Source organism: Rhagoletis pomonella, unplaced genomic scaffold (genome assembly GCF_013731165.1).
Source record: "Rhagoletis pomonella isolate Grant_MI unplaced genomic scaffold, Rhpom_1.0 Rhpom_scaffold_00007, whole genome shotgun sequence".
NCBI classification, from domain to species: Eukaryota; Metazoa; Arthropoda; class Insecta; order Diptera; family Tephritidae; genus Rhagoletis; species Rhagoletis pomonella.
In genome coordinates, this window is record NW_023458561.1 from 61,975,379 (window position 1) to 61,992,509 (window position 17,131).

Here is a 17,131-nt window from a genome sequence, read left to right on the forward strand (position 1 = left end):
ATGTATGTATGTATGTATGTTTGCACCTAAAGTATGTTTTTATAAACAAACAACTGTATTTGACTGAACGCAAACATTTACGTTTGTTGTTGTAGTTGCCGTTGCTTCTCCCCGAATCCGACCGTTTGTGGCGCGCATTCATTCAATGCTGCCAATCAACTCAGCAACGTCACGTCACGACGCGCCGCCTCACCCCTGGCCATCTTTCTTTATAAGCGAGCAATACTCGAAAGGTGTTGATGATCATCGAGCGCAACGTCATCATGATCACACTCATGGCTGTCATGATCAGCAAGATCGGTAAGAGTACGTAGCACTGCCGCTTGTTATTGGTGCGACCACAAAAATAAAATAAACAAAAGGTAAAAGTATAAAGCACATATGTATGTATGTATGTATGTAAGTCTGAAAAATATTTAAAACAAGAAAAAGTCTACATCAAGAATCGTTCGACTTTCGAAGACACGTTGTTTCGCTACGCTACATATTGTTTGGGAGCGGTGCGTCGGGGATAGGGATGTGCTGAACTATTGGCGACAATCAGACGCCAAAGTGCCTCACACTGTTTTTATATATAAGTAACTTTTGTTCTTGTACCCTTACTTATACACGATCGGTATTCACATATAATACACACAAATATTGGAAGCATTCTCGCTAGTTGTTATTCTTAGCCATTGTTGTTCTTTTGACGTAGTTGCTTGTTGCTATTTTAGTAGCATACATACGTTGTTTTCATCAGATCGGAGCGTTCCCTGCCATTGCGGAGGTGGGGCTGAAGGCGAAGGTATTGCCGTTCTGACAGCAGGCAATCTCTCCGATTGATTCTCCTTTGGCCATTCGTTTTTACTTAGCATTTTCTCTTTCTCATGCTACGAACTGGTTTTTAATACATTTGTTTTCTTTTCGTTGACTTTTTTAAGTGTTCAACTCGAATGGGTGCTATAATCGTTCTTAAGCGGATCAGCTCAGAGATTGAGATAATACGAATGTTGATCGCCGGGTTGCTAGTCGGTGGTAGAATGTATTCAATGGGGTCATACATACACATGTATGTATGTATGCACATATGTATGTATACTCCTACAAATGCACGCGGTGCCAAGTGTTTGGAATTATGGATTTTTTTCTTCACGGCATTTATTTGATTACGAAACTGAGATGATGAAATAATGATCGTTGAGGTGTTTCCTGAAATAATTGTTGAGGCTTAGCAATAAGTGCTTTTAGGCATGCTATGTATGTACCATACTACGGATATTGAAGTAATTTTTAGTGATAAGCAAAGTTTTATCCCGGACAATAGGTGGACTAAATATTTCCGGTTTAGTTCAGCTAAGTGTTTAGAAAAATATCCGTTTTATAGTCACTAATCGTTTCGGTGTATGACAAAAGAGTAGGCGAACCATAATGATGTTATTCTCGAACCAGTTGGCTTAAGCTCTTTTAAGATTTGAAGCATCTATACGCACCTCCGGCACCGAAACGGTGGACAGCGAACAACCTTAGTCGATAGTAATTACCTAGTCCTTTTTCAAGATAAGACTTTAAAACGATGGATAGTGAAACAAGCGATCCGTCATGGTGTCCGCCCTGCTTGGCTAATTTATTATTTTTAAAAACCGTCCTTCATCATATGTCAATCTTAGTTTAATGCTAGCGCCTGAGAATGAATGTGATCATCTTAGCTTAAGAGCAAGCAGCCAGCAGCTCTCTCAACAATACCTGGCTGTTGGTAAACATAACGTGCTTGCTTTCCCCTGGTTGCCAGGTCACTACAGAGTACCTGGGGCTGAATTTTGTAACTGTGAGAAAATGCAGTATACACCGAGTGCAAAACCCGCAATCAAAAACTCACCGAATAAAATTCAGTGAGTTTTTCGAAAGAGAAGTGTACACAATTTTGACAGTTAAAACTCATTCTCACACCTCCTGAATCGCAAAATGAAGAGTGCGCACAATTTTCAGTAGACATTTGAAAACTCACAGTTACAGAATCCAGCCCCTGGTAATCAAGCATCTGACCAATAGGCAAGACTTAGCTCCGACCAAGTATCCTTTGGTCCGCAACCAGTTATAGCATTCCCATCTTCGGTCATAGAAACCATCATCAGAAACTGGGTGAATGTTTCGTCCAGCAACAACTGGGATGCATCGAGAGACTGCATGTGGGCAAAACTCATAGTGCCTTCAATGTCGGAAGGTCTATCTAGTTGCTTGCTCTCACCGAGCAGACGGGACTGCAGACAACTGGTTAGACTGCTGACTGGCCACTTCAAGTGGCACAAACACCTGACTGTCATAGGCCTACATGACAACTCCATTTGCCCATACTGCCTTGAAGCGGATGAGCCAAGGATTAGGTGTGAGGCACTTGGCCGCGATGTGTTGAGTGACGAACTCTTGAACACTTTGACACCCAACAATCTGCTCAGGTTTTTTCGATTAAAAGGGATCTGAAAACACTACAATGGACGGAATCTAGTCTAAGTGCTGTTTTCTGCATGCGTTGTTGTCGTGCCTGGGTCCGACATGCTCAACTTTTAAAAAGTAAACAAATTTTGTAACTTCTTTGGCATTTTCGTACTATTGGTAGCCGCAGTAACGCAAGCTCACAGTTTCCAACAAAGATTCGGACGGAAAGAATTTCTGGTCCTATTGCCGGAATCTTTCATATATGGGGTTTGACCGATCTAAATCGCTGCAGTTTCACAGAAAGTGACTCAAAAGCTGGTTGTAAAAACTAGGTGATAGTTGGCTAGGGTATGTTTTCGGGACTCAAAATTGGATAGAATCTTGATGCCAAGATCCGCCAGGGCTTAGGTAGCTCACATTGTCGTTGAGGTTTATAAGATCCACGAAATTGAAGAATCTGAGAATTAGAACTTAAAAGAGTGTTAAGATCTTAGAACGCAGAACTTGAATATGAAAATTAGCTGATACTGTCCTGCCAAGGTCAATTAATGTCAATATTTCGAGTCACCCTACCGTTGGTTCAACCTTTAGTTTTTTTCTCACACGCCTCTCAGCTTGTTGGCCGGTTAATAGGTAACATTAGGTCTCGTTAAAAAATTTGCTCTTTTGGGTACGAAAATCAGGTTGTTGCTAAGTGGTGAGCCCAAGCTTTTGTGACATTTAATACAACATTCGAGTATTTAGTTCGATTAATTTTGCGGAGTATCACCAGTGCGATGCCTTAACATTTTTTGTTTTAATTAATGGCAACTCTAAAATCTATACTCGTTGATATTACCGAGTATTCGGTAAATATTTGTATATATAGACACACATGCACATGTTCTGTCGATCAACAAATGTTCTAAATCCCTCTGCAAATGCACAAAAGATCACCGCTGAGTTTACCAGACACATTGTTGCTATTGTAGCTCGGCCGACACTAACAACCCAGTCGGAAAAGTAGTAATGCATTACATGCGTGATAAATAGTGTAATGTATTTTTTATGACTTCTCGATTCTATTATTGTCAAATATGTAAACAGCATTCTAATATATCCAAAAGGTCCCAAAAATTTCATATTAAATCGCATTAATTTCTCGATACTAGGTAATGCAAAATTGAATTCCCCGCTTTTCTTAGAAAATCGCCGTGGCAAAAAATGCATTTTCGAATGTGAAAAGGGTGGTTTTACTGCTTATTTTTTCGATTACTATGTATTGCATTTTCCCACTGGGAACAGCACCGTCGCCACCGACAACGCCATCACTATATTGGTTGTTGTGGCGCACATGTTGCGCTCAATCGAAATTCCTTGCCATTTTATTTTTTCTGTTCTATATTTAATGGCAGCAAACAAAAAAAAGAGTATCTATTTATGTGCTTGTATGTATGTTTAAGGCTGTTGCTATGTATACAACAATAAGTTAAGAAATGTTCAGCATAAGGCAGTATAAAAACAGAAAAAAAAACATTTGAATTATTTATAGTGGGTTGGCGTAAATTTGCGATGGCAGTTAGAGTGTGTGTGGTTGGTTTGAAATTCTAGTTTTGCGGCTTTAGTCAATTCTTGTATACATGAGTACATACATATGTACGTATGTATGTAAATATGAAGGTATTTCGCCCACCACCAACAGTATTTTGGAGACATATTGGCAGTTAATTTTTCCTTAGAAATAAATACTCGCAGAGATAATCCAATAGAATTGGTTGTCGCTGAAAAAGTATTTATGTATGTACATACATTTAAACATTACTGAAATTTGCGCGATTATTGTTTTACTTATAATCTGTATTTCCACCCGCGGAAAGCAAAGGCTTTTGAAAACAAATTATTCCCAGTGTAAATGCTTCGAAATTGGGTTCCTTATATACCATAAATAAAAGTTTCGAAGCTTGCTTAAAAATTAATCAAACTTCAAAATATGTATTGTAATTAAATTTTCAAAGATTTTAATCAGAATTTTTAGAAATTTTTCGGGTACGAAGTGTTGTAGCTCATTTAATTTTTTTTAATAAAGCGCAGGTTTCAAATAGCTCGAAATTACCGTTGATTTTTGAGAAGTTTTTTTTTGTAGTGGATGTTGCGCATTTTCTTCCATATAACGCATTTACAAAAAAAAAAAAATGATAGTGCTTTTCACAATTATACGCCATCCACATATTGACAAATTTTGACTAATAATTTTTTATTATTTAATTTTTCGCAGGGCCTGAGTTTTGAGCTCAGTTTTTGACAACATAAAAAACTAAAACATGAAAAAGTGTTTTCCCTCGGCAAGCAATGGCAAAAAACCGAGTATATTCTGATAATGAAAAACAGCTTCTCAATATTGGTATTGCTCCGGCTTGTCTATTTCGATGTTGCTTTCAAACTGAATAATTATGTTTATGCCATCCCGGTGGATTTGCGTTAGTTATAGGCTGAGCACTTCAAAAGCCAAGATTTTTTCAAAATAGTGGTGATAATTTGGTGGAGTGCTGGATATATGTATGTATGTACAACCTTGCCTTCAAGGTAGGCGCGTTGTATTGGCAGATTGGCAACTCGCCTGGATTAAGATTGTGAAAAATACTACTTCAGCTTCAAGTGTAAAGACCTTAATGTGTTCAATATGAAGATCGTATTTTTCCAGATGCAATCATATTTTTGCTTATCAGTAGCAGCGGTAAGTAAACGTGCACATTCATTCGATTATGTGCGAAACATATGTATGTATGAATAAAAACATCAGTTGCGTTCGGATGTGCTCTAATTAGGGTTGCCAACCGTACTATAATATATAGTATTGTACTATTTTTTCGGTCTGCGTACTATATTCTGTTGAAAAAAAAAATATATAATACCCAAAAATACTACATTTCCTAAGTTGTAAATATAAATAAATTTCAGTAATTTGTAAGAAAATATGTATATGAAAATAGATGACCTTTATACTGAAATAACAAAATTAAAAGAAATATTCTTCAAAATAAACGGTCGTGGTGAGTTTATGAACAAAACCACAGAGCAAAAATGGCAACATTTTTAAAAATACTGATAATGAATTACCAAATTTACTTAAAATTATTTCATTTCTACTCTCTCTTACTGCTACTTCGACATTCACTGGAAGAGTTTTTTTTGTTGTGGATGTAAAATAGCGAGATGAGAGAAGCAAAGCGACTATCACTAACAAAAAATTAACTTTTGATTTCTATTAATTTAAATATTGATTGCGATAAAGCATATAATGCTTTCGTGGTTAAAAAGGAATTGTGAAAAATTACCAAAAGTGCAAAGAAATATATTTAGAAAAAAGATGTTTACTTAAAACGCGTTTTTACTTGTTCTTTTAAATAAAATACTATATACATATATTTGAAGTGAACTATATTTTTTCAGTTGTTTTTTGAGAAAGTACTATAAATATCTTATAAAATGTTGGCAACCCTAGCTCTAATAAAAAAAAAAACGATTATATATATGTAAATTGTAGTAGCATTTAATAAATTTCTATGAGAATACTTAGGTACATATGTATGTTTTCGCAGCCCAAGATAACGCTAAAAGAACTGGAACGTATACGTGCATACATGTATGTATGTATGTAGATATGTGTGTTTCGCGAAGCACTTCAACATCTAGTACAATAAATTTATTCATTATAATAAAAAGTAATTATTAAAAAGCACTTGCAGTGGTGCTACGCTGATGGTGATCTTATTTTTTAGTTATGCCACTTATTAGTATTGTCATCATTAATCTTAATATACCATACATATTTACATAAGTATTTATAATGCTGTTATTTGTTCATTACTTTCAATAAGTTACCCTGCAGGAAAATCTGAAGCAATTATGACTTAGGTTGGGTTCGGTTTTTATTTTTGACGTTGCGTTGGCATACTATCTTCCCATTAACACGTTGTGAGCTGCTTTGGAAAAGCAATAACTCCCAATTCTTCTAAAATCAATTTGTGTTTCGCAATTTTAGAGCAAAAATGATGAAAAAGGGTGCTGTTTTTGTGACTTTAAGCCTACTCACGTTAAAAACGGGTTTAGGTATCGATACTACTAAGCCAACGCCGCTGCTCAGTCATACAAAGCATCACTATTGATTGAGTATGAAACAGTTGCTGTAGGAAATTTCCAGATGCTCAGAATTTGCAAATATATCACAGTACCACCAACCGTACCATCGAGCTAGATGGACTCACCACCTTTTTACAGTACATGGATTATACTTATTCTCCTTTTGTAGATATATTATAACTGGATAGGAGAGTCATATGCGACGCTGCAGTTATGGATGGGGGTAACAGTGCAAGTGCATAGTCCAGCTAACGGAGAATCTTTGAGAGCTCTTACATGACTATTTCTTAAGACTCCTTTCAGACACGTCAAGTCTTGCCTTCAAGTCTGTTCGGTTCGTAGACGAAGGAGGGGAGAAGAGAGGAGTAGAGTACATTCGTCTCACCTCCTTCGCCTACGAACGAGCAGACTTAAAATCAAGACTTGACGTGTCTGAAAGGGGTCTAAGCTTGGTCACCGACCTGGGGGTACTTAACCTACTTTTAGTAAACTGGTTTTTCATTGTTAATACTTCATTGAGAAGAAAACTTTATACATATTGCAGAAAAGCGCTTTAAGAATACGTGTTGATTTTAGTAAGGGATGCTGTCTGAAATAAAATCCCCTTTTGCTGAAAAATCTTTAGAGAGGAGGGAAGTCTTGAACTTTAAAATAAATCTTAAAAATCCGAATTCGAAAAATTTTCTGCTTCTAATATTGTCAACTGAACGTGTTCAATAAGCCAAAGTGTAAACGAGCTATAAGCTGATAAAGAAATGCATAGAAGAAGAGCCTACCAATGCATCTTTCTTCTTTGTCATCACTCTTTTATGTATGTATTTATTGCCATTCAGTAATATCGACCAAGATCAGTTCAATGAACATACATACGTAGTGTTTACTCAAATGTAATCCATTTGATAAACAGGTTTGATTGAATTACGTTTTTACAACCATGTATTTAATCACTATTAGTGAATGAGTACCAGCTATAACGCAGTCATTTAGTCTTGATGCCGCGCATACATACATACATACAAAAGCTTGTATGACAAGTAAAAGGTAAATTGCGTGTAATGACACATACATACGCACATTCATATGTTTGATAGATGTGAATAGATCAGTGATCGTTTGTCAATGAAAATGTGTTTTACGCGCAAGATGTGCATTTATCAATAAACCATCGGAAGTATATCTCTGAATGGTACGAACGATTATCTGTGATTGAGCATGCTTAGTTTACCCAGCAACCAGCAACACATCTGTGTAATATGGTTCAATGATCTTTGTTTGAATGAAAAAAAATAACCGCCGGCCCCAATTACTCTGGCTATAAGATTAGTAAGAGTGCTGACTGATGGCAGTCGGGTGGAAAGAAGAAAACTCCCGGTAAAGACAAGTTCAGATTTCTTTTCTAAGTTGCCTCTCTATCCCATAAATTACCCCAAATCCAAGTAAGTATAGTATATCGGGAGGCCTGTTTCCTGGCATGCGTATCATCGATCATTTAAACTTAACATACACACAAAGGAATTTGACGAGATAAAGGATTCCAAATGCCCGAAATAAGTCATGCCTATTGCTGATGGCAACTAAAGTCCACTGAGAACCCGACTGGCTCTAGGGCGTCTCGGGAGTTAGGAGAAGGACGATAAGAATACCATCTGAAACGCCGACTTACCAGGCAACTGGGCTAAACTCCACTCTCGTAGATGGTTTAAACAGCCAAATCTGTGATGGATGGACGTTCAGATTATACCCCAGGTTGTGTCCAGAAAAGTGTGAGTCAACCCGCACTTGCTGTATAATCATAGATTCTTAGGGCTCAATTATCATAAATACGTCTTGCGTAATTACGAGAGGCAGTGGATTTTGGAGAAGAAGACAGGGTCGGAACAAAATCGCCTGGGTAATGCTGGCATCTTGTGAAACGGATACTCTGGTTTCAACTGGCGGGTGAGCGGCAAGTGAAGGTGGGGACAGTTCCATTTGGCCAAGACCTCGTGTCAAAAGGGCCGACTCTTTGACAAAAACCTAATAAAAACGGTAGGATTCTACGGTGGCTTTTCATCTTATACACACAACAGCCAACGCAGTCAAACGCTGTAAATATTGATGGGCTTTAGACTAATTAATGACATGTTTTTTTTTTTTTACATTTAGCAGATATCGGGATTCTCAGTGGTGATCTTAAGGATCGCAGCCGTTAACCAAGCTGTTAAATAACCTATTGTTGTTATTATATCGACTTGGCACCTTGAGGAAAGGAGAGAATTCTGAATTATAAACTCGCAACAAGCAAATCCGTAGTAATTCTTAAAGAAATTTTTTGTTGTCTTTCACTTTGACTGACGATCGACAAGATCAAAGTATTTTAGCACACAAGAAAACATTGACATGTTTAACATTTGCTTTTATCTTTCAACTTATACCTAATTATAGAGTATGATTAGTTGTTAACATTTGAATAGAAAAAGTTGACTCAGACTCAACATTTTATGTATGCATATTAGGGTGGTCCTTAAAAAATGAAATGGACGTATTTTTTCAGTCTCACCTCTTCAATCGGTAACACCACTGGACCAAAATTTATATGTGATATCTGTGACAGTGGTATTACCGATTGAGAGGGTGAGACCTAAAAAATCTTTCATTTAATTTTTAAGGACCACCCTAATGTTCATACATGCAACGATTTATTTACATTGAGCGTCGACGTTGAATAGATATTGCCACACACTATGATGCGTATCTTTTGCCGGCTTGTATCTATCATTCACTTAGCAAGTTTTTCAATATTTTCATGCGTCCTGCGCAATCAACACTCGCAGCTGGCAGCTATTTTATGCGTTGCAGCTGTTTCATTGCTCGTCAGTTGTGACTACATCGCTCAATCACTCACTCACTCACATACGCACCCATAAACAGATACTCTGCTTCACGACATTATCGCTTTCAGCTTACCAATTGCTAGCTTTCAATCGATTGATCGGTTGGTTGGTTGTCCAATCTATTCTTCATTTTTTGTGGAATCGACTGCCGCTGTATTTCCGCCGCAAAGCTTGACGCTCACTTTAAAATGCATAAAAACATTTCCTTATGCATCGCAAGTAGGCGCAAAGAGGCGATCAATGATCCTCGCCGCATTATTTATGCAGCGCGCTGGAGAGGAAAAGCTGCGCGCAACTTCACGGCGACGGATCGATCGACTTTGTATTTGTTTATTTACATATTTTGATTGTCCTATGCAACCACGAATGGAAAAACTATATTTGTGTATGTATGTTTGTGTAGAATGACGTGAATGTCAGTTCACTTGCTTGGCTGTGAAAAATTGTTGGCGACGGCGGTGGCGGGGAGGCGTTCGGCTAGAGTTGCTCACGGCTTGCAGCTTGCGACTCGAACGCCACTCAAATTGTCTATTTTTTACAGCTTTTTGTTATGGTTTTATGTTATTTTGTTGCTAGTGTTGTGGTTGTTGTTTGGGAATCGCCATTGTGGCGGCTGAAATAAAAAATACGTATGTATGTGCCTACTATGTAAACTCAGCCGTATGCACGCACTTAGCGCATATACCGGTTTCTCGCCGCGCCTTTATTAAATCAGTTCGCTGTGCCGCGGCGGCCGCGTCAACTTTGGAGTCAGCAAACGCGCGGGCGCTGCACTTTGGTGGGGCTCGCGCGGCATTGCGATCGCAGACTTACGTCGCCAACAAGTTATGTGGTTTCTATAAACATACATACATACATACACACATACATATGTATGTACATATTTATGCTGTTATGTTGCATTACCGCGGCCAAGTGGCCGGGGTCGCGTTGATTGTCGTTTGTCGGCCGCGCGCGTTGTCTGACTGTGGCCGCATTTTTTGCCGCCACAAAGCGACTGTGCCACGACGTTTGGCGATTGTTGATTTGTGTTGATGTTGTTCGCTCATTTCGTTGGTATTGTTATTGCTGGTTGTTGCCATGTTTTTTCCAATTCACTTGCCACCACTGTACAATCTTATACGCGCAGAGATCTGTGAAGTTGTTGCTTGTAAATATTTTTGCAGCAGCAGACAGCTGTTGTACGAGTCTTGCGTTTTTACTTCACCTCTCTTTTAAATTAACCTGATTGAGCGTTTAATATCCATACATAGATGCATATATGTATGTATACCATGCCAATGTATTTGGTTGCTTGCTATTGTCGATTCCCGATTAAATTGCCGGCATTCACTGCCGATCACTGGAGTGACCAAACTGGGCAATCGCTTCGACACAATCAGGTTGATCGCGCCGCGCCGCGCCGCGCCGGTCGTCTGTGGCCGCTGGCAGAAAATAAATTATTCGTTTATTTATTGCCTTATTGTTGTGTGCATTAAAAAAATAAAATCATTAAAGATTTGATTGGTTTTTATGTTTGTTATCGATTCGCGAACATTGTTGTTCGCAGCGCAGTGCAATGAAGATTCATTGGAATCAGGAGGCAAGTTGAGTTTTTAAATTATCGTTACTCATTGCAATGTTGTCTTGAAAAGGTTATACGTGATTAGTTATAGGCCCTCCAAGCAGGCATGCACAATAGGGTGGTCCAAAAATGCAAGTGGAAAGAGTAAAGTCAGAATTTTTATACTCTATACTGTTCTATACCGAAAAAATATACCTACACATTTTTAATTTTTTTTTTTTAAATCAAAAAATATTTAGAGGTCACTCAAAGCGCTCAAAACTTTCCATGTATCAAATGGGTTTCGATATAGAATAATACCAAGGGGTGATAGCATTAAGATTCCGACTTTACTTATTTTGGATTAATTTTTAAAACTCGCCGTTGTTATTAAAATTGCGGAAAATGTAAGGAGCTAAAGCCAAATTTTCGGAGCTAGCTCCAAAAGCGCCAAAATGGCAACACTGATCATATTTGGGTACAATATATGAATGTTTGGCGTTGAAACGTTTTCTACGGGTTTGGCCGAGCTTCTCCTCCAATTCGTGTTCCGCTTCTTGATGTTCTAACACAAACACCTCCACCTCCGAAGAAGCTTTTTTTTAGCAGAAAAACACTCAGCGGTTTGTCGCTATTTAAAAAAATATTGAGGTTGTTCACGCTTGCCTGGTATTCAGTTTGCAATAATAAAATTCACTACACAAAAAAAAAAGATTTTTACCAGATAACCTGATAGCCAGGAAGTGTGAACAACCTCATTGTTTGATATTGCAAAAACCAAAATTTAATCATGAATCTTTACTGGTAAAGGTTTTATTGTAATTTTCGGTCATAACTTTAAACCAGTTTATCCGGGTTTCAAAATCGGGAACCGTGTTTTTTTTTCAAATTGCAATTTTTCGAATAACCCGAAAACCGGTTTTGGAAAAAATGCGTATAATCGAACACCCTAATAACTATTTAGACCACCGCTTCGACCAATTATTCTACATACATATTTATGTACATACATCATAGAAATTAGTTAGTTGAAACTAGAAGGTATAACGCCAAGGTAAGAATTTTAGAATCGCAAATACAGACACTTTCCGCTTTAAGAGGTGTGGTCATTTACTCGTAGACAGTATTTATACAGGTAGCTATTTAAGTAAGCAAAACTACCGCTAACTAACCAAATAAATTCGATATTCGATATTGTTTCATCGGCTTGCTGGACAACCAACAGCGAGGAGGAATGTTTTTATTATCCTTCGGCAGGTCAACGTGGATTTGCGAAACGTGGATTTGCTTGTACTCACGTATTTATAATGTAGTGATATAGACCCGTACATATGTATGTATATTAGACTGCATCACCAAAAAAAGTTGCGGTTTTTCCGCCGGGATTACAAAATTTATTATATTCTAAGACGTTCACCAAAATATTTGGGAAAAATATTAAGATTTAATTGAGCTGGACCGATTTGAAAACACCTCCAAAAATGAAGTTTTTTATGAATAAAAATAGTTTCGTAAAGAACTTTTTGAAAAAAGTCCCCTCAGATGACAAAACAGATTAAGCTTAAAAAACCTGCATAAAAAAATATTTAGAAATCTTTTCAACGGAATCATAAGAATGAGATTTTTGATGCTGTTTTTTTAATTTTTTCAAAGTTTGATTTACGAAAAACTTGAATAACTGGGCTAAACCTATTCTGATTTAGACTTATGGGATCTCAGTAGAAAGGTATTTTCACAGTTTTTTTCTGTCAAAAAAAAAAATCATTCGTGTCCCAATTTTGTTTTTTTCAAATACCAACACATCTTAATTCATCTTTGAATGACGTTCGTTCATCCTACCTTTCTCTTTCATCCTGTGAATGAGTTTATTAGCAAAGAAATAAAAAGGGTGAGAAAATACCTTTCCACCGACAGCTCTTAAGTCTAAATCAGAAGAGTTTAGGCTCAGTTATTCAAGTTTTTCTTATACCAATCTTTGAAAAAAGTTAAAAAACAGCATCAAAAATCTCATCATTACTATTCCGTTCAAATTTTTTTTTAAATTTTTTAAAAATATTTTTATGCAAATTTTTTAAGCTTAAACCGTTTTGTCATTTGAGGGGATTTTTTTCAAAAAAAAATTTTAAGAAACTATTTTTATTCATAAAAAACTCCATTTTTGGAGGTATTTTGAAACTGGTCCAGCTCACTTAAATCTTAATATTTTTTCGAAATATTTTGGTGGACGTCTTAAAATATAATAGATTTTATAATTCCAATGGAAAAATAGTACCGAATTTTTTTTTTGTATGGGGAGTGATGCAGTCTAATGTACATATATGTATCTAGATACCATTATCATCCAGTCTTTCACCTTTTCTGCTATGTATGTCCAAATGAAATTTTAAATAATTTTCTTTGTACATTCGTTTGTTCGCGCTTGTTTGTCGCCAACTCTCTCCCTTGGCTCACAGGTAAAAAGGGACAAGTGCTTCACACTTCTTTCATTTCGCTTCGTGTTTTTTTTTTATTTTCTTTGTTTGTCTCTATTGTATACATAGTTCCATTAAATTGCTTACGATATTTGTTGCCGTTGTCGGTCGGCAGCTTAGTGTAATTGTAGCCTGCTTGTTGACGTTAAATGGATTAACAATGTGTGCTGTTGCACTTGGCGGGGTCAGGTCAAGTGCTTGAGGTCAGTGTGCACAGACACAAATACACATACATACATATGCACTTTAAATGTAGATACATATGTATGTATGTATGTACTACACTTGTACACTTGCTACAAGGCCTTTGATGTTGTTTGCTTCACTGACAAATTTATTGCTTTATGGGTTTTACCTAGGAATCCCCTTTTAAATAGAACGCATTGAATTTCTGTGCAGCGATATTTGAGTTGGGTCTTCTTCCATGTAATGTCCGTAATTATGTTTGAGTGTGCATGAAAGGGGCTTGGGTTTTACCAAGGAATCTCCCGCGCGCAGTATCGCTAGTCGTTTGAATTTAAATGGGGTTTTCCATGGAATCGCCTCTAGGCGAAGTTATTAATGTTGGCTATCTGGGTTTTACCCAGGAATCTCCTACAATATTTATGAAACTATAGGCATACATTTCGATGAATGTATGTAACTAAGTAGTTTAAAAACAGTTTCAAAATTTAAAAAAAAAAAATTTATCAGTTTCTCAACAGTTTATTTTCACTTAAGTTTATTTTATTGTATTATTTTTATTCTATTTTATTTTATTATATTTTATTTTATTTTATTTCTTTAATTTTGTTTCATTTCTTGGCAAGTTGAAGAGAGTTTAATGATATACAACTGAATTTATTTTTAGTGCCATTTCATCACGCCAGCTACGTAATTCTAACGAATTCCTGCATTCTCGTACACTCAGCAGGCGAATGGGCGTTGAGAATGATTGTACAAATAAAAATTCGTAGATATGTATTTTATTTATTTGCAAATGTATACATATATATATATATATATGTATGTATGTAAGTGTGCTAGTGTTCTTAAATAAGTAAAATACAAATTGGCAAAAATACTTTGCAGTCAATTATAAATGCATAAACCTATGTATGTACGTACATATGCTGCGTGGATAGCCGCTTAACGCCAGCCAAGAGATATTAACAAGATAACTTTATTTTTATATTTATTTTAAATATTTTTGAGAATATATATGTAGAGTTCTCATGCAAACGTTTAAATGTATGTACATTTGGGTGGTCAAAAAGTAGTAAAGTCGGAATTGTAATACTCTCACTCCCTAGGATTGTTCTATATCGAAAAAATTTATACCCCTATATTTTTATTTTGAGATAAAAAAATATTTAGCGGTCGCTCAAAGCGCTCAAAGTTTTCCATGTATTTTTATATGGAAAAAATAAATGTTTTCGTAGAAAAATCAACATTTTTCGATCGGAAATCTCTGCTGGTTCTCTTCAATTGTTTATTGTTTTTTGATTTCAAAATAAAAATATAAGGGTATACTTTTTTCCGGTAAAGAATAATCCTAGGAGAAGAGAGCATAAAAATTCCGACTTTAATTTTTCACATGCATTTTCGGACCACCCTAATATACATACATATTTTTTCCTATTTTCGTATTTAAAATCCACATCACTTGCATTTTTTTTGCGAAACACCTTGAAATCTCATGTGGATTCAACCTCCTTCCCCACCACCCATCATTTAAGAGCCAATTTATTTGTAACGCACTGAGGCTCCTCGCAAGAGCGGTTGGGTGTTGCTTAATTTGGAAAGTGTGTGAAATTAATTAATCTTGTGAGGCGGCTGCAAAATATTTCAAGGAATTCCTAATACTTTTCTATATGAAACTTTTGTAAAAAAAGAGCTGTTTATTATTTTGTAATCGCGTAAACAGAATGTGCACATTCATGTAGTTACCATGTGTAATATGTTCGTAAATTTAAATTTTCGGCAAGACAAAATTTTTGTTAGATAAAATTGATATTGAGTAAAATACTAAAAAAAATAAAATACTACATGTTTGGTCATTACAAACTCTATATAAATTTTTAGTTGTTTAAAAACTGTACGTAAATTTTTAGTAGATAGTTTAAAAATATAGTATGCCCACTCTTTTGGTTATTAAAAAAAAGAAAATTTTTTTTGAAAGCTCAAGTACCGAACACAAAACAGTTAAAAAACAGCACATAAATCCTTTGCCATTAAAAGAAAAATTGTTTGATGTTTTAAGGAACGCTTTTTCATAATTTCTTGTAATTTTTAGAACGAAATATTATAATCAAGATGGCACAATGCCGAATCCAGTCTGTCTCCAAATCAAATTTGACAAGTGATGACGGAGAATCGTTCACCCATATAACATACTCCCACCCTGTCGCAGACCCTAACAATCAAAATTAGAACATAATTTTTTTCGTAGTTGAAGAACTGAACGTAAACACAGGAAAATGTTATATAACTAATTTTTGTAATTTTCTTCGAGCATTTTCGGCCTTCTCGCACAATAAAAATAAAGCAGTTTCTTATACTTTTCATTATCCATGTGTTTTCGGTGGAAAACTATTGGTAATGTAATGCCGGGTTTCCACTTGGCAAAAATTTTAAGGTCAAAGCGTTAAGAAAAATTGCCACTAAAATCGTTTCCACAAGGCATTTTTTTAAATGGCACACATTTTTCGTAATTTCAATGCCTAGTGGAAATTCAGCATACGAGTCTTTTTTACTAATTGAATTTTCAAGTAAAATTATTTTTTATTTATATTAAAAATTAGGGTTGTTTATAAAGAGATCTGTCATTATTTGTCACACAGAACTCTCGAAAGGCAACAAAGATTTGAAAAGTAATTAAGATCGGCCATAGTTCCAAACGCTTATGTACATGAAAAACTTATTCTTCGAGATAAATAAATGACAAAATCCATTAAATAGACGACGCTAAATCGAATGGTACAATGATCAGTCCCTTTTTTCTCCCAGTATCTAGGCTTAATTTTATTCCCCTTTGATATTTACGGAATCGCGTTAGATCACCTGCAAGATAGGTCTGGAGTGCGCCTTATCGTACAATGAAAAAATTGCACAGCTAATTTTATTATCTAGAACACCTTCTTAGCACTTACATATGTATCGCTTCGTTCACTCACCTTTGAGCCGCTCGCGCGCATTCTCCAACGCCGACTTGCGGGAATTCACTGTCGTTTCTACAAAGACAAATAAAAACAAAACATTTAAAATTTAACACATTGCAATTTAAAAAATTATTTATTACATATTTGGGTAATTAAAATGAGAAAAATATATATGTATGTATGTGCTTATTGCGTTTGAAGGAATTTCATTTGAGGCAATTAGTAAGCGTCTTTGGTATGCGGTTGGTGGCGCAGCTGTGGCGGATTAGCCGCCCACGCACTGACACTGACATTAAATTACATACTTTTCCGCTCAAGAACAAATTGTTTCAATGAAAACAAAAAAAAACAACAACAAAAAAAAACAAACCACTAAAACAAAAATATCTTTCAAAGTTTCGTCACAGCTGTGAAAAACAAAAAATCTAAACAAATTTGTATTGTAATTAAAAGTAGAAAGAGCGAAAATAATAAAAGTTGTTGAAAGCGGAAAAGCGAAAAATATTTATTTGAAGTGAAATCGAGGAAAAGGCGGCGGCCGCATCAAATGAAAGCAAAAATAGCTGCCCA

General features: G+C 36.0%; 1 protein-coding gene across 2 annotated transcripts in view; it reads right to left on the reverse strand.

The window, feature by feature from the left end:
- The window catches only part of LOC118743267 (mucin-19), a 207,705-nt gene that overhangs the window by 97,970 nt on the left and 92,604 nt on the right, over positions 1-17,131 (reverse strand). For both annotated transcript variants that reach the window (XM_036475840.1, XM_036475839.1), the window contains one exon: positions 16,577-16,633. In XM_036475840.1, the coding sequence (XP_036331733.1) occupies positions 16,577-16,633 (57 nt within the window). The remainder of the gene's footprint in view (positions 1-16,576; positions 16,634-17,131) is intronic.